Raw genomic sequence first — 17659 nt, forward strand, 5'->3', positions numbered from 1 at the left:
ATTTATCTAGAGAGGTAATTCAGCCCAAAGCTATAGATGCCTTCATTTCAACACTCCAGACAGCAGCTTAAGATGCAGCAACTTTCATGCAAGCTTGATCGTAACGAAAGAGAGGTGGTCATGGGTAATGAGTGAGAAACAGAGAGAAAGAGAGAGTATGTGAGAGATATAGAAATGATGTTCATTTTATTGAAAACAATCCCATGTCCCCACTTGACAGACACTGTGGTCATGAGCCTCTCCACCCTTCCCACTTCAGTCTCAGCGAGACAAGTCTTTGGAGAGATGGAGAGAGAGTAAGTGCTTGAAAGTAACAAAGATGATGGAAAGAAAGAAAGGGAGGAAGATGCACAAAGTAAAAGAAGGAGGACAAAGAACAGCCTGGGAAAGTAAAGCAGTGAGGGATACGCGTTCATCTCTTCATTTTCTGTCTTGTCTCCGCAGCCGTTTACTCCTCCTTCTCCTCTCCGTGTGTGATGACGTAGCAGATGTTCTTGTAGTCAACATTGCCAGCCACATCTGGGGGGAAGGCGGCCCACAGATTCTTCATCTAAAGGGGGAAGAACAAAGAACTCGGATTAAACAAACATTAAACTGCTTTTATAGAATTTTTAACTTATGTCGAAAAAATGCGATGAAACGGAAGTAGCGACAGATCTTGGAAAAATAAAGAAAGACAGGACTTGGCAGATTTATAGTCATCATTGCATACGTCATCAGAGAGAATAGATGTTTTGTTAAAAAAAATTACATGGATGAATCATTTACTGTAAGATAACTTGCATTTAGAAAATAGGATGAATTTTCATTTCATGCCGACTTTATGCTTCTAAAGAGCAACATCTAATCTCACCTCCTCTGCAGAGAACCTGTCGCACTGAGTGGTCAGAAGCTCCTCAAGGCTGGAACGAAAGAGAAAAGAGTAGCAGTCAGATATGGAAACCTTTTTTTTCTTGTCACGTGGGAAGAAAATGTCAGTGAATATAGACTCACAACTGCTTCTTGATGGTGCCAGTGCCCTCTGGATCCAGCACCTTGAAGGCAGACACAATGACGTCTTCGGGGTCAGCACCTTTCAGAGGCACAGAGAGCGAATTACACTAACTGAATAGAACAATGATCGGAAATCCAAAGGGAAGACGGACAGAAAAAGGGACTTTTGCATACCCTTCAGCTTCTCTCCAAACATGGTGAGGAAAACAGTGAAGTTGATTGGGCCGCTGGCCTCCTTGATCATAGCCTCCAGCTCCTCATTCTTCACGTTCAGCTGACCTACAAGAGAGAGACGAGGACGGTCAGCACAGATTCGTGGATGTATTTACAAAGTACACAACTGACACAAAACATAAACACACCCATTGAGGCCAACACGTCCCTAAGGTCATCTTTGCTGATGATGCCGTCCCTGTTCTGGTCAATGATTGTGAAGGCCTATGTGTGCAGGAGAGATAAAAGACAAGAACATTGTTACAGTAGGAGGAGGTGATGGAAAAAGAGGCTGCTGACAATTGCAAACCAATGACTGAAGAGTTGTTGTATCAAGAAAATCTGCACAGGTTTCTTTCCTGCCTGACAGTAGTAAAATGTCCTTCTTAATCACATGAAACTCAAGAAGGCACTTGAATACTTAACAGCAGCTGCTGCCCCCACCTGGCCCCCACAAAGACCCTCGCTGATCCTTCTTTCCATTTGGGAGATGTGTTAAGTCAATCCCAACTTTAATGTCAGACATTCCTGAAGAGGCACTTGAGAAGGCTGTATCGCTTACTAATAAACTACTCAAGCTATTTCACATCCGAACTTGGCTCAGTCGCACACTAGCCTGACGCTAATTCCTGTCACCTCATCCTTAAAGTATGTGCCTACATACTCTTTTACTAAGTGTCTGAAATAATCATGCTAATTCAGATGAATCATGATGTTTAAGAACCATAACTAGGGACAACTACTGTTAAATCTCAAATTTCCTCCAGGTTTTTATTTTGTGTTATATTTATATGTAAACGTGTTTCTGGGTCCACTTTCTGTTTTGTTTTTTTTTCTTTTCTTTTTCTTGCAACCACTTTAAGCACCCTAAAATATGAACATTATTAACGTTTTTTGTTTGTACTCACTTTCCTTTGAGTCCAAGATAGAGGCCTGTTATTTGTTACTTTTATCCATTAATCTTATTCTCTTTTATCTTGTCCAGTATTTTACATAATTTTCTTTCTTTCTGTCTCTCTGGCATGCATTGTGATCTTCAGCTGCTGTCCCACTGGGATCAGAACAGGAGTGTCCAACAGATGGGAGGGCAGTGGAGAGGAAGGCTCTGGTCTTTTATATTTATATATATATATATATTAGCAGAAAAGACAAATTAACTAGTTTAAGACGTTCTGTTGACTCAGTCCAGTTGCTATACTGTACAAGCCTTAATAAAGATACGGTTCAACCTTTCACTTTGTGGGGTTTAAAAATTAGCCTCTTCCTGATAACAGGATTTGATCATATAAGCATAGGCCAGCTCTAAAGCAACCTCTGTGACAAATCACAGTGGTAATTTATTGCATTGAACTGATGTATGCTAACATTTACCCCTATCAAAGTCAGTCGACTTTGATAATCCACAATGTGAAGTGAAAGAATGCAACTTATCAACATAATGATCTCAAAATATGATGTCTGTTAAGTACCAATGACCATGACATGGTTGAATTAGCATGCTTGTTGTACTGATAAGAAGATATGAAAAAAGATTTACCTCCTTGTACTCCTGAATCTGGCTCTGCTCAAACATGGAGAAGACGTTGGAGGAACCCTCTCCTCCTCCTGCCCTCCTCTTAGCCTTTTTGGGTGCCTACATATCCAAAAAAAAAAAAAATGTTTTTAACATTTAACACAGCTGTGCATGCAAATAGAATAGATGTAGTGCTAATTTTCTGTGTTGACAAAAAAAATTAGGCACTCACATGGCAGTGCCTCACAGAGCTTAGAGATACCAGACTCTCATTCATAAGACATTTTAACACATTTATTGATAATAAAACAGTATGAACAGCTACATACTAATGAAACACATTCATACAAGTGATATACATCCAAAAAATTATCTTTGCATAACAGGTCGCTCTACAATGATTGTTGCTACTGGAAACCATTGGATTGGATTTTGCATTGAATATGATCCAAAGTACCTTTACATTAGTACATTAGCATTATGCTTTCTAGTGAAACTTTCTATATACAAACATATAATCTTTGTCCACGGTTTTTAATAAATTACAAAAAACTTGGAAGTGAAAGCAAAACCACTTAGTTGTGCAGCTTAAGTGCTAACTTCCTGGTTCCAATAATGCAGGTTCAGAAAAGTTTTTATCTCATCCCATTAAAGGTATTGTAAGTCCACAGTTCAATTATCCAAGAATCAGATGCTGATTCAAAACACGAGCTCCCCTCCATGTCACCCTGCTGATTATGTCCTTGGTTCCTATGTGTCCACCTAGATGGTGTGGCCAGGTAACAACTAAGGTACAGGTTACTCACCATGCTGGGACGGTGTGAAGTCTAAGAAGCTCAAGAAGTGAAGACTGAAGCCGCGTAGTGACCTGTTCTCGAGAGGCTTATATACTGCCGAAGGCCCCCTTGCTAATTATAGATCCAACCTTAAGTGTGGCTTGGGAAATAGCAGACAGAAAGAAGGAAACTATGAAAGGGGCGAGAGATGAGGTAGGGGGAAAGTGATGAAGGAACACAGGGTGGGATGCACTATCATCTTACACTGCTCAGAAATAGCTGTTGGAGTCTTGGAATGAATCTGATACTTATGGCAGCAGTATGCGTCTCACGTAGACTAATAAGGACATGGAGACGTAAGGGACTGTTCGAGCTTAGCACAATCACATAACTCTGTTAAAAATGAATGAGCTGTAACCATAGATACTGACTCCCACCCCTAGATTTAGATTAGCGAATCGGCTTTGGGTTTTAAGTGGAATATTCTGACAGTTTTACATCTGGAAATTGTGTTTGTTATGGGAGGGGTTGGGGGTTGGGATAAGAGATAGTGATTGATTTAAATCCTGATATTTTTTGAGCCAATGATTATCTTGTTTTCACGCCCCCATCTGATGTATAAAAGGCTGTTCTGGCGTCATAACCTTTGCCATCGCCTCTTTCCAAATCAGCCCTGATTGAAAATAGGGTTTTAATGCCTTTCCTAGTATAGGGATGCCATGAGTTTCAGGTCCAAGTCCTCCAGCCTCACCCCGCCACATGGCCATGCCTATATTCAGCACTCTCCCACTCCCTGGCGCTCTTTGACCTCGCTGGTCACTCTACAGTCACTGTGTGGTGCATTTGTGGTGGCATATGGGAAGCTGCTCTGTGTATGGGCATGCAATTATCCTCTTTTCTTTTAGTTTGAGATGGTCAGCACAATGCACTCCAGCGAGGGGTTGGTTGGGATACATGAAGAGAGGTTTAAAACAGGTTTATTTGGGAAGGCGGGGGCAATAGACAGCTGAGAGCAACAAAAATAGCACAACAAACTTGTCTGCTCCTTGTGCTTGCCTTTTCTTCTCTGTTAAATCCATCAGTCATTTCCTCGTCCACTTCTAGAAACCCCACAGTTTGTTGTGCGTTCCTTTCCACTTTTAGGTTCATTTGATATCTGAGGCTGTCCTTTACTTTTGTTCCTGTATCTAGATCTTGCCTAGATCTTTAAATGTTCAATTTCAGCAATCTTTTCTTATAGAATACCACAGCTGTAATTATTTATGCAGCACAAAGTAAATTTTTAATTTGATCAAATTTATTACTGCTCAATGAGCTTAAAGACAACACACACACACACACATACAAATACATATATTTGTGTGTGTGTGTGTGTGTGAAGTCTTTAAGCTCATTGAGCAGTAATAAATTTGATAAAATTTAAAATATCTCTGTGTTTATGTATATTATATAGCATTAAGGTCTTAAAATGATTTATTATTCTTGCAATCACTGATTAGACATGTTCTCAAATTAGATATGGTATAGCCTATGCTATATTAACACACCCCTCCTATCACTATATATGGTGGAACAGATTTCAAAGTGTGTGTGAGAGAGAGAGAGAGAGCGACAGGGAGGGAAGGAAAGGAAAGGAGGTTTCTGGGTCAGAGGATGTGTAGGCCTTGATTTTAATTATTGATTTCATTAAAAAAGATTTAGGTCTTCAGCTTAGGCCTCTTCATGACTGATCTGGTTGTATACATCAGTGATTTACTATCTTCATAGGCTGGCCTGTAGGCCACTGTGTTAGTCATCTTTGTTTTGTTTATAGCCTGTCAGAGTGTACATGTCTATACGTTCAGTACATGTTACGTGTTATGTGATCTACTACACTGATATGTTTCTTGAAAGCTGTTTATCACAGCAGAGATGACTGGAATCCGGATGAGGTGAAAAAGGTTATACCATCTCTATAGGGGTTTGACATACCTCACGTCTGCACTGTGCAAAGGTTATGGATGAAATAAGGATCTTCATGTTGCATCTAACACTGAAGGCGTTGGTTAGTTTTGTTTTTGTTTTCAGAGCTCTGGTGTATGTTACAGAATCTCAATAAATCATTATTAATCAGTACAATAAACACAATATCTGCATATCATTTGTCCACATGTTCACAATTTATATATATATATAGCCCAAGCCTTTATGGGGCCCCAAGCAGAATTTTATTTGGGGGCCCGTCGGTTAAAATAACTTAAGTTAACATAAACAGTATCTTCTTATATAAAATTTTGTGTTCAGCAGAAGAAAGAAATTAATTCAGGTGTGGAACAACATGAGAGTAAATGATGAGTAAACAACATGAGTAAATAATGACAGAATTTTCATTTTTGAGTGAACTAACCCTTTAAGGACAAGCGCAACATGTTTACTATTAGGCTGAATCACATTAAGACCTGCACACATCTAAAATACAGAAACGCATCTGATTTTCTCTCAACTTATTACTTTCACTTTAGACAACCAACTGTGTTTATGTAAACTTTGTGTGTATTTAACAGTATTAGCGCAAGATAAAGTCCAATAGTCAGGCCCTGTTTGACAGGCTTTTAATGTGCGCACTTCAGGTGTATGTGCTCAGAAAAAGCGCATGTCAACAGTACGCAAATGAAATATTTAAGCGACAAGGCTTTAAAGCACATGCAAAAAGAAATAACTTATGTGATTGCGATAAAGTGCAGTATCCTGTGAGTGTAACTCTACCGCTGCGTTAACATGTGATGCAAAAGTACGTCAAGTTGTGCAATATAGGGACGGAGGCACCAGAACTGCAACTGATCTAATGTGTGCTGTAAAAATCAATGAAATGACATTTCATGTTCTCTTGGGGGTCACTAAGCAGCTCCTTAGTTCGCTTATGCCTTGGGCCGGCCCGGCTCTGCCCTGACCCATCGAAGCTTGGACTCCACTAGACCCCTGAAGGTGTGCTGTGGTATCTGCACCAAGATGTTAGCAGCAGATACTTTAAGTCCTGTAAGTTGTGAGGTTGGGCCTCCATGGATTGGACTTGTTTGTTCAGCACATCCCACAGATGCTCGATTGGATTGAGATCTGGGGAATTTGGAGGCCAAGTCAACTCCTCAAACTCGTTGTTGCGCTCCTCAAACCATTCCTGAACCATTTTTGCTTTGTGTCAGGGCCCATTATCCTGCTGAAAGAAGCCACAGCCACCAGGGAATACGGTTTCCAGGAAAGGGTGTACATGGTCTGCAACAATGCTTAGATAGGTGGTTCGTGTCAAAGTAACATCCACATGGATAGCAGGACCCAATGTTTCCCAGCAGAACAAAGCATCACACTGCCTCCGCCGGCTTGCCTTCTTCCCATAGTGCATCCTGGTGCCATGTGTTCATCAGGTAAGCGACACACACGCACCCAGACATCCACATGATGTAAAAGAAAACGTGATTCATCAGACCAGGCCACCTTCTTCCATTGCTCTTTGGTCCAGTTCTGATGCTCACATTCCCACTGTTGGCGCTTTTGGCGGTGGACAGGGGTCAGCATGGGAACCCTGACCTGTCTGCGGCTATGCAGCCCCATACACAACAAACTGTGATGCACTGTGTATTCTGACACCTTTCTATCAGAACCAGCATTAACTTCTCGAGCAATTGAGCATCAGTAAGCCTTGGCTGCCATGACCCTGTCGCCGGTTCACCACTGTTCCTTCCTTGGACCACTTTTGATAGACACTGACCACTGCAGACCGGGAACACCCCCCAAGAGCTGCAGTTTTGGAGATGCTCTGACCCAGTCGTCTAGCCATCACAATTTGGCTCTTGTCAAACCTGCCCAAATCCTTACGCTTGCCCATTTTTTCTGCTTCTATCACATCAACTTTGAGGACAAAATGTTCACTTGCTGCCTAATATATCCCACCTACTAACAGGTGCCGTGATGAAGAGATAATCAGTGTTATTCACTTCACCTGTCAGTGCTCATATGTTATGCCTGATCAGTGTATATAACATTAAGATCTTAAAATGATTTTTTGGACTTTTATTCTAAATTAATTGATACAATAAAACAGTAATGTTCACAATAAAAAATGTAATAAAGTATCAAACAAACCACTGATTTAAAAAAAAATGTCCGTATTGCTGCTGTGCAATTTGTAGTTGAAATACACTCAAAAACAAAACTTATTTTTTTACAGAATTTAATATAATGTACATCAGAGCATTAATACTAGATAAAAATGTTGCATCAAATTGACTGGTCAACAAATTATCATCAAAATAAATATAACACAAAATGGATCTATATTAATTTAAGACAATGTGTTGAGGATGTTAGTCATTGAAACTGAACTAAATATATAAACATTTATAAATTAAAACAAGTCTAACATTACTTCTATAATCTATATATAATTATATATAATTCAGGGCATTATATAATACAATATCAGTTTTCTCATGGCTAAATATACAGTAGGTAGTAGTAGTACTGTTGGTGAAGTGCAGTGCCCTCTGGTTACCCTATAAGGAGCTGCGCCTCTGAAAAGATGAATGCATATAAACTGTACAGTTTATATTTATTGAAATGACTGTCAAATCTATTACTATTAATGTGTTGACTGCTCAAGATGCATAAAATAAACTAAAAACTAAGAGAAAAAAGGGACTGCATCTGCATCCCCAGAGAATTGAGGTGATGTGAAAGAGGAAGAGTAGACACGCCGTTTATTTCAGTTTGTTTGTGAAACCTCCTGAACTGTGTGAAACAGGTTTTGTAAGGCAGAACTTAACAGTTGCTTATTCTTTACAAAATCACATTAGTTAAGTTACATCCTTCTGTCAGATAAAAGATGAATATTGCTTAAGTACAAATCCTGACCTCTTAACATATACAATTACTTTCATTTAGGCTCCCTCAGTGCATACTATAGAAGATGTAACAATAAATTAAATAGTAATAAGTGCATTCAACTAACACAAAGTCTTAAAATTAAGCAAACAGCCAGTCACTTCACTAAACATGACATCTGACCTCATTTTGACAGAATGTTTTGAATTTTTGCAGTTATGTCCGCACATAAATGATGGGTGTAGAACGACTTGTGGTTGGGGTCTGTTTTATGACAGTTCAAGCAAGAAGGAACTAGGCTGAGACATATAGGCTGACCACAGAGAGGAAATGAAAAACCTTTTACCAGAAATGCTATCAAGATTAGAAGTAAGTGCTAATCTACAAACCTCCATAAAATTAAACAGACAGCAGGATTGCTACTAGTATAGTAATACATTTTCCTTCTGTATCCCAATACATTCATTAATCTGTTATTTTAGAACAGGATTTACTATTTTCCTGACAGCATAAACAAATGCATATGAATGTGCTCAAACCACCAGATGTCACTCTAGCCAAGATCAATGAGGTCCTCCTCAACATATCCCACTTCTTCACGCTTCTTCTTCAGCCAGTTAGCTCTTAGTTGCTTAACCTCATTTCCATAGTACTCATGCAGTTTACTAAATTCCTCCAAAGGATCAAAGCCCACAGCTGGCCATTCCCCGTAAGATGGTGCCGGACCATTTAAGGGGGTGACGTGGGCATTTCTCTTGGGCCAGAGCTTTGGAGATCTCTTACTAGTGGTTTTTAATTGAATAGGAGGGGCATGAAGACTATAGCTGATGGGTCTGTTCGGCATAGATGGAGGTGGTACTGAACTAGCGCTGTAGCTTCGCCCGTCTCTGGGCACTATGGAAGTCCCATGAATGAAATACGGTTGTCCTGTATTCCAGGAAGCCATTATTTTATTGGGTGTAGATGTCACTGCAGAGGTCTGGATGGAATCACAAAGGACTTTGTCTCTTCTGGCTTCTGTTTTATTGAGAGCATGAACAAATATAATCAGACAAGGTGATTGCATTCAAGCAAATACAGACACACAAAACACATACTGTATACAAGCACATAAACGCACCTTCGTAGCGTCTCTCCAGGTCTCTGACAATCATAGAAAGGTAGATGTGACTAGCGCAGAACAGAGCACCGATCCAGCTCTCCTGGCTGTTATGATCATCAGCGGCTAGTCTGTAAGTGCGGAGGCCTGGTCCAGTGAACACCAAAGAGAAACAGAACTGACCGTCCGTCTCACATGCCTGCACCATGCAGCCCTCCAGAACAATCACACCCAACAGGTTACGATCGCCCGGACGCTCCTGATAAAACAACAGATTCCCCTTCAACACAAACCAGCGCCGCAGGTAAGTTGTGTTCCTCTCCCTCTGTGGAAACAGGAATGCGGTAATAGTTCAAACACAGGTGAGATGAGGAAGTCATTTCAATAACGACTCATTTAAAGAAAGAGAAAATGACTCTAGAGTGAACACTGAGATGTGAAAAAACAGAGTATTTTTGTAATGCACAGATGACTGATAGACGACTTAGTGTCACTAACTAAGAAATAGGCTAATGGTGTGCTTTTAATAAGTGTGTATCAAATAAGTGTAACCGCCCTATTTCTCCAGTGGTACCATTTACAGATAGGGAGGGTGGTTTCTTTCTAGGTTTATTTTTACATTTATTGTCACCCTTGGGGAAATTTGGACAGTGGAGTACAAGTGCATACAAAACACCATAATACATTAAACATGAATAAATATTTCAAGTGTAATAAGCTAAAAATGCACCTTCTTTCTATTTGAATTGAGCAGGGAAATAGCACAAGGAACAAACTGAATATTTAAGTCTGTTTTTGCTAAAGGGTCTCTATCCTGAAGGCAAAGTCTGAAATACATCATGAAGATGTGTCAGATATAATGTAGTTCGCTTTCCCATGCACCCACATAGTAAAGAAATCTGACAGCCTAGGCAGTTTCAATCCCAACACTTTGATACAATTAGTTACAGCAGTCACCAGTGCATTTTACTGTTTAAAAAATATTTAGCCTACTGAAATAGTAGGGGTGAAGTCAGCTAAAATGGGCCATGTTTTGGTAAATGACTTATAATACCATCAAATAAGCTATGCATGAGATTTAATGATATTTTTACAAATTAGCATGGGTCTCTTAAATATATATATTTTTTAAAATGTGAAAAAGTATAATTGTTTTAAAATTATGAGATTTAGAGTATCAGCAGGTCCCTTCTTGAGCCACGGCACAACATTCAGGTAAAATGGGACAGCTTTTTGTTTAAAAAAAAAAAAAAATGAGATCAACCGGTAATTTTGGCTGAAATCATTTTATTTTTAACAGTAAATTGACACTACTGTCTTTAGTGTGCCATAGCAACACTATAAATTGATTTCATTAAATAGAAAGTTGAATATTTTAATTAAAAATGAACTGATCATGTTGTGCAGGTGTGTGTTTCTGTGCACTGGTGTCTTTTGTGTGCATGTATGTGTGTACGGCACGCTATCTGTCAAACGTTAGAACATCTTTGATTTTGTTTGGATACATCTAGGCATATAAACCTATTTTCACTCTCAATTTCTGTGTAAAAGTGTGTGTGTGTATGCAGCCCACGTTAGCTTAACCAGCCATTTCTAACTAAAATGACCTTTTTCACAAAAACTGAAGTTTCTTTTTTAAATTAAACTTTTTTATTTGAAAGAGCATGTCAAAACATTGTTCATAAACCTTTGCTTTGTTGGTAAGCGTACTTATAATTGCTTTAGTACCCTTATTAGTGATGAATGAAATGTACTATGTCAGGCTCACTTTCCTTACAATTTCTCTGACAAGCTTCATGTAACTCTCTGCCCTGCCCCTCTTAAAAAACTCAGACCAGTCAAAACTATTGTTACATGTCAACTAGTGTTGAAGCAACAAAGCAAGATCAGTTATTGTGATTGGCTGTAAAAAATTTTAAAGAGAAGTGACGCTACAACCTTATTTGGCCCATTTTACCTGACTTCACCCTACAAAGTTAGATAGATTCAGCTTTTTCAAAGTATCATTCTAGATGAATTTAATAATATCTGTGTAAAGTGACAAATCCACGTCCTTACCTTTTTGTAGAGGTATCCCTCCTTATCTACAGGTGAAGTGCAGGACAGGTAATGGGTTAGAATCTTCTCATGGATCTTCATTACAACGCCACCTGGCGTGCAGCCGCGTCCTAGCGTGAGCACAGGGAGCGAGCTTTACCGCAACACAATTACAACCCGTGGACAAATCGAATTTGATATCGTCATTCTGCTTTATTTATTTTTAAAACAGAATGAGCTGAAAATTAAAATAAATAATTCGTGGAAGAAAAAAAAAACGTGCAAATCTTATTATCAGTAAGCATGAAATCATACGTGAATAACTTGCCTATCCGGTTCACGCAGTCTGTCAGTCTGTCAGACAGCCACAAAGGTACTGGCACGTAAATACTATGTATCCATCTTAAAGCATCTTTGTAAAAGGATAAACAAGTGGCAAGGAATTGTGACCGGAACTGTGACAGACAGCCTCAATGTTTGTCAGGTGCACAACTTACTTCTGTCAATGCCTTTCCGTTGATTTATCGAGGGTGTCCATACGACCTTAGTGGCAAAACAACTTCAGGCCAAGCGTTTCAATCCCGGCACATGATCGTATAAAGACCAATATAATAAGTTTCGTATTACCAGCGCGCGCTCTCGCGCCGGTCATCCAAGTGTTGAAATATAAATAACGCGACCCACTTCCTGGTAACAAAAGCCGATGCCCTATTCTCTTTAGACTTCATGATGAAACAGCATGTGTGCTTTCACACCCACCACACATATTAATGATGGGAAGTAAATAATTATTAATTACTAATAAAAACAGATGCACTGCATCATATTGAGTCATGTTTCTAATTCAGGCTCTCATCAATTATTTACTAGATAGATTATATCAGAACAGTGCCTTTGCATAGTGGTGGCTTTCGCACAGTTGCTGCCGTTCTGCATCTCAAAAGCACTTTACTGCATTTATTTTTATAGAGAGACGCATCATATTGACAATAAAGAGTTTTTTTTCTCTATCCAAAGAGTGAAATGTTCCCACATAGCATACAAATCATCAGATACTCGTTTGAAAATAACAAAACAATAATTGCTCGTTTGGAAAGAAACGTAAACCAAGAGGTTGTCTTTGTAAAATGTAAAAAGCAGATCAAGTGATGGACGTGATATCACATTAATCGCAATGGATGTCGTTCAACCGGTTCTCCTGTAGGTGGCGGTAGAGATTGGGACAGAACCACACGAATGACGTTGTTCCGGTTTTAGTTTTGCTTAAATGGCGCAGCGGGTAGAATAACATCCAGGTAAGTATTTTATCGTGTGTTTTACACTTTATTAATATTAGTTTATAGCTAACCAATCCGTTAAGCGTGTGTATAAGTCGGTTAAAATTTATTTTGTGTGACTTTTGAATACATTAGCTATCTGACACACGCTACGAAAGACGCTCGCAGCGTTAGCTCAAGCGTTGTACAGGAGTGTTAAAACAATTAAATGTGATACTTCATCAGATGTTGTTTGTAATTATCCCAGTGGATCACCAATCCAATGCATCCCATATATGTTTGTGTAAGGTTTGGTAGATATTGAAGAATTTGGCCTATATTTTTATACACATCTCACATGTGTAGGAGCGTAATTAAGTGTCCACAGGTCAACTGCAGTAAGTTTGCTTGTCTGTGAGGTGTTTACTGGCTTTTATGTACAGGTTTCATTTATTCAATCTGTTATGGAGTCCCAGCATCATGTTAAGAGTATAAAATGTTCACTGTATTAAATGTGTAACGTTACACACAATATTGGATCATGTAGTGAATCTTATGCCTCTTTTAGCATGTCGAAAAGGAAAGTGACTTTTGAGGATGGAGATGGGGAGATTACTTTGGAAGATGTTCCAAAGAAAAAGGTTGGCCTCATATAACTCTTTATATTTAAGTATACATTGTGTGCTGTTATTTACATGCCTATTGTTATGCTGAAATGGATTGTAAAGTATTGTGATCTATTGCGCTTTATCCATTGTCTTTTTCCAGATCGTTGATGGTGTGAGTGGCCCAGGATCCAGATTTAAGGAGAAACACTCTTTGGACAGTGATGAGGAAGAGGAAGCAGGGGAAGGAGAAAATATCAGCAAATATGACATCCTTGCCAATGACGATGTGGAAGGTCTGAATAATTTGTTCTCGTGCAGATCATGAAATAAACTTTATGCACATTGCAGAATGTTTTCTCTCCTTCCTGTTGACCTTTGCAATGCCTTCCTGTTAAATTGTTTACAACGCTCTGGGATGTGAACATGTATAAATAATTTTTATGTAATTAATGGAACAAAAGGTTGGCAAATGGGTTGTGTTTTAGTTATGATTAATAGTACTTAATAACCTTATTATATGTCTTTCACATTCCATGTGTTTACAGGTCAGGAAATGGCAACCATTGACTATGATGAGGGGGTGCGCATCACCCCTTTTAACCTCGATGAGGAAATGCAGGAGGGTCACTTTGATTCAGAGGGAAACTATTTTGTCAACAAAGAGAAAGATATCAGGGACAACTGGCTGGACAATATTGACTGGGTACATTTTATTCCATAAATTCTGATAAATAATTGAGAATCAAAGATTAAGCTTAAAGTTCCAATGTTTTCCTCACACAGGTGAAGATAAAAGAGCAACCTGTGAAAAAGAAGAAAGGCCTTGCAGCAAAGCGTAAGAGAAGGGTTGGTGATGAAGATGAAGCAGAGGAGGAGATAAAACGAGAGCAGCAGCAGAAAGACAGTGAAGAAGATGAGGAAGAGGAGGAGAAAGAGCCAGCAGAAGACCCTCTGGCTACATACAGTCATCATCAACTCACAGAAGCCATCATTCAGCTGCTGCTGCCTGGAGAAACCGTGGCTGCTGCGCTGAGAAGACTTGGCGGTCTTGGGGGACAGAAGAAGAAGGGGAAACTGAGAGGAGAAGAGGAGGAAAAAAAAGAGACTTTTAACAGAGATGCTGATAAACTAGACAAACTGACAGCGTTGGCAGATAGACTGGTGGGGATTGGAGAATTTGAAATTTATCAGCAGACGTATGAAAAACTGGCCTACAAACTGAAGGGGTTGACTCCAGGAAAAGCAGCCAAAACGCTTGAGGAAAGAAAAGAGGAAGAAGAAGAGCTAGACATGTTCGCTGATGAGTTTGATGAGAGGCATGGTGCAGAAAAAGATGAGGATAAAGACAACAACATAGGTCAGTGGTGGGATGAGAATTTTGCTGTGATTAGATGCATCTTAAATTAACCTGTATTTGTAGTAGTTGTTGCAACTTTTTTGTCACGGTCACACATAATCCAGTCTAGTTCAGATATCCATGGCTAATCCCTCATTAATAGCAATGTTTCTCTCCAGTGAGTGATGAGGTCATGTGGGAGTACAAATGGGACAATGAGGAAAACTCTGAGCTTTATGGGCCCTTCAGCAGCCAACAGATGCAGGTAAACATACACATTTCAACAAGCAATTTTTTTTTTTACAACTATTTTCCTTTTATTTCTATATTAAAATATCTATTAAAATGTAAAAACAGATGTTGCAGATGTAATATTGCTGTTTTTTTTTTTTTTTTTTTTTTTTTTTTTAGAGCGTCTGATATTGGCTTAAAGGGTTAGTTCACCCAAAAATGAAAATTCTATCATTAATTACTCTCCCTCATGTTGTTCCACACCCGTAAGACCTTCATTCATCTTCAGACCACAAATTAAAATATTTTTGATTAAATCCAAGGTATTTGAATCACACATAGGCAGCAAACGTCATTGCACTTTTCAAGGCCCAGAAAGGTAGTAAAGACATTGTTAAAATAGTTCATGTGACTACAGTGGTTCAACCTTAATGTTATGAAGCAACGATTTTGTCTCTTCAATGTCATTCTTACGATGTAGATGCAGTGCAGCGCTTCGGTTCTATGTCAGAATGCTGGTTCAGTATTGGCTGACGCTGATGCAAGAGCCGGCCAATAATGAGCTGCCGTTCTGGCGTACAACCCAGAAGCACTGCAACGTAAACGGCTTAGGAGAGTGACAGGGAACAGAAGAAATTGTTAATAAAAAAAGGTCATTATTTTTGATTTTGCGCACAGAAGTATTCTTGTCGCTTCATAACATTAAAGTCACATGGACTATTTTAACAATGTCTTTGCTACCTTTATGGACCTTGAAAGGTGCAATGATGTTGCTGTCTATGTGTGATTTCAAATACCTCTTGGATTTCATCAAAAGTATCTTAATTTGTGTTCTGAAGATGAATGAAGGTCTTACGGGTGTGGAACAACATGAGGGAGATTAATTAATGACAGAATTTTCATTTTTGGGTGAACTAACCCTTTAACCTATGGAAGTCCGTTTCCGCCACTAAGCAAAAAAATAAAAACAGTTGTGACTTTTTTTTTTTTTTTTTTTTTTTTTTTTCTTCTCATAATTGTGAGTTATAAAGTCAGAATTCTGAGATATAAACTCACAATTGTGTGATTATAGTCACAATTCTGATTTTTATTTATTTATTTTTTTTCACGCAATTCTGACTTTTTTCCTCGCAATTGCGAGTTATAAAGTCACAGTTCTGAGATATAAACTCAATGGACCCTTTTCACATTTCCGGGTTTCTCAAAAGCGGAAGTCGTCATAGTTGGGTAAAATTCTATAGCGGTGAATGAGAGATTACATTAAATATATTTTTTTGTGTTTTCATTTGCTCAAATAGCAAAAGAAAAACTCCACAATATTGTTTTCAAAACTTTAATAAAGAGGAAAAAAAACAGAATGCGATTGATAAGGGCAGTCAGAAGAGAGAAAGATGTAATTTTTACTGTCACTCCCATTGCTGCTGTATTAGAAACACCCTCGCAGCAGCGTGAACTAGTTTTTATTTTTTATTTTTTTGTAATTTAATGCAAAGATAATATAAGTAGGTGTTATAAAAGTACCTGTGTAAAAAAAATAAATAAATAAATAAATAAATAAATAAAAAAAAAAAAAAAAATATATATATATATATATATATATATATATATATATATATATATATATATATATATATATATATATATATATATATATATATATATATATATATATATATATATATATATATATATATATAAACTGCAGGATTTACGATATTGATGACTGTTAAAACGTGTCGTCATAGTCTGTGAAAAGGGTTTTTTCCTGCAATTCTGACTTTTTTTTTTCTTGCAAAAAAATTGAATTGCGGGAATTGTGACTTTATAACTCGCAATTGTGAGAGGGGAAAAAAAAGTCAGAATTGTGAGATATAAACTCGCAATTACTGTTTTTATTTTTTTATTTAGTGACGGAAACGGGCTTCCATAGTAACCAATGGCATGACCTGCGAGTAGTATACAGGTGGAGTGGTTGTGAAAACTGTTTGAAAAGTCATAATTTTTGCATTTTTTTTGTGCCTGTGGTGGCAAAAAATGACACTCATGACCACTGAGTTAGTATTACCTACATTTGATACAACGCCACAATGATTTTGATTTATATCAAAGACAGACACTCTTGTGACTGAAAGTTTGGGTGTTATGAACAATCGCAGTGTATTGTACATTACTGTATCTTCTATTCCAGGACTGGGTGGATGAGGGCTACTTCAAGGATGGAGTGTACTGTAGAAAGATTGGCCAAGAAGGTGCCCCCTTCTACAACTCCAAGAGAATAGACTTTGAACTCTACACATGATCTGTCTATGAGTCATATTACTGATTTTATTTGATTTCTTCTGCCCTTCTGATAGGGCTTTCCTGAATAATTGTTTACTCTTCAATAATTGTTTTTTGTCTTATGTACAAATACACTAGTATGTGTGCCTGTGTTTGATACATGATGTGTTTTAAAATAAAGACTTTTTCTGGCTGGATCCAACCTAATGTTCTGGTCAATGTAGCTATTCTGACTCATGCACTTTTTGGGGGGAATTTCCCTTTTTACTATTTTACAAAGCAACACGAGGTTCATTATACAAGCCGCGGGACTCCACATAAACCAATGAAAGCTTTTTAAGTTCACATCGGGACAAAGACGGCTGCTTATGGCATCGCTATTGGTTGCATTTCTCCCTCCTGAAACCTAATTGGGCAATGCGTTGACGCTACACAATTTCAATTTGTCCCTGTTTCAGACTCT

At 38.4% G+C, this 17659-nt stretch overlaps 3 protein-coding genes across 6 annotated transcripts; 1 reads left to right on the forward strand and 2 right to left on the reverse strand.

Annotated features, from left to right (window-relative positions):
- Positions 1 to 160: 160 nt before the first annotated feature.
- On the reverse strand, positions 161 to 3678 carry mylpfa (myosin light chain, phosphorylatable, fast skeletal muscle a). The gene is made up of 7 exons (XM_048206156.1): positions 3526 to 3678; positions 2744 to 2839; positions 1356 to 1431; positions 1168 to 1272; positions 994 to 1072; positions 854 to 902; positions 161 to 550 (listed from the first exon to the last, which is right to left on the reverse strand). Exons 1-7 carry the CDS (start codon positions 3526 to 3528, stop codon positions 449 to 451), a joined length of 510 nt encoding a protein of 169 aa, XP_048062113.1. The 5' UTR covers positions 3529 to 3678; the 3' UTR covers positions 161 to 448.
- A 4521-nt stretch (positions 3679 to 8199) lies between these two features.
- pheta2 (PH domain containing endocytic trafficking adaptor 2) lies at positions 8200 to 12244 on the reverse strand. 3 transcript variants are annotated; one of them, XM_048206143.1, is made up of 5 exons: positions 11983 to 12244; positions 11814 to 11897; positions 11507 to 11616; positions 9470 to 9773; positions 8200 to 9366 (listed from the first exon to the last, which is right to left on the reverse strand). In XM_048206143.1, the coding sequence occupies exons 3-5, from the start codon at positions 11585 to 11587 to the stop codon at positions 8903 to 8905; spliced, it is 849 nt and encodes a 282-aa protein (XP_048062100.1). In that variant the 5' UTR covers positions 11588 to 11616; positions 11814 to 11897; positions 11983 to 12244; the 3' UTR covers positions 8200 to 8902. The 3 variants fall into 3 exon arrangements, with proteins under 3 accessions (XP_048062100.1, XP_048062104.1, XP_048062098.1); XM_048206147.1 differs by lacking the exon at positions 11814 to 11897 and having other exon boundaries at positions 11507 to 11639; XM_048206141.1 differs by lacking the exon at positions 11814 to 11897 and having other exon boundaries at positions 11983 to 12241.
- A 383-nt stretch (positions 12245 to 12627) lies between these two features.
- Positions 12628 to 17398, forward strand: cd2bp2 (CD2 (cytoplasmic tail) binding protein 2). Of its 2 annotated transcripts, none has more exons than XM_048206112.1 (7): positions 12628 to 12780; positions 13310 to 13382; positions 13510 to 13642; positions 13895 to 14052; positions 14133 to 14706; positions 14865 to 14950; positions 17105 to 17398. In XM_048206112.1, the coding sequence occupies exons 2-7, from the start codon at positions 13311 to 13313 to the stop codon at positions 17213 to 17215; spliced, it is 1134 nt and encodes a 377-aa protein (XP_048062069.1). In that variant the 5' UTR covers positions 12628 to 12780; position 13310; the 3' UTR covers positions 17216 to 17398. The 2 variants fall into 2 exon arrangements, with proteins under 2 accessions (XP_048062069.1, XP_048062072.1); XM_048206115.1 differs by lacking the exon at positions 12628 to 12780 and adding an exon at positions 12800 to 13139.
- Positions 17399 to 17659: the final 261 nt, after the last annotated feature.

This window comes from Megalobrama amblycephala, linkage group LG1, assembly GCF_018812025.1.
Source record: "Megalobrama amblycephala isolate DHTTF-2021 linkage group LG1, ASM1881202v1, whole genome shotgun sequence".
Classification (NCBI taxonomy): Eukaryota; Metazoa; Chordata; class Actinopteri; order Cypriniformes; family Xenocyprididae; genus Megalobrama; species Megalobrama amblycephala.

Coding starts and splice junctions, on each gene's coding strand:
- mylpfa (XM_048206156.1), bottom strand. Junction 1,273..1,355: donor GGACGTGTTGGCCTCAATGG/GTGTGTTTATGT, acceptor TCTCTCTTGTAG/GTCAGCTGAACGTGAAGAAT. Junction 551..853: donor ACAGGTTCTCTGCAGAGGAG/GTGAGATTAGAT, acceptor TTCCCCCTTTAG/ATGAAGAATCTGTGGGCCGC.
- pheta2 (XM_048206147.1), bottom strand. CDS start 11,587: ATGAAGATCCATGAGAAGATTCTAACCCATTACCTGTCCTGCACTTCA. Junction 9,774..11,506: donor AGGGATACCTCTACAAAAAG/GTAAGGACGTGG, acceptor CTGTTTCCACAG/AGGGAGAGGAACACAACTTA. Junction 9,367..9,469: donor CCTGGAGAGACGCTACGAAG/GTGCGTTTATGT, acceptor TCAATAAAACAG/AAGCCAGAAGAGACAAAGTC.
- cd2bp2 (XM_048206112.1), top strand. CDS start 13,311: ATGTCGAAAAGGAAAGTGACTTTTGAGGATGGAGATGGGGAGATTACT. Junction 14,707..14,864: donor GGATAAAGACAACAACATAG/GTCAGTGGTGGG, acceptor GTTTCTCTCCAG/TGAGTGATGAGGTCATGTGG. Junction 14,951..17,104: donor TCAGCAGCCAACAGATGCAG/GTAAACATACAC, acceptor CTTCTATTCCAG/GACTGGGTGGATGAGGGCTA.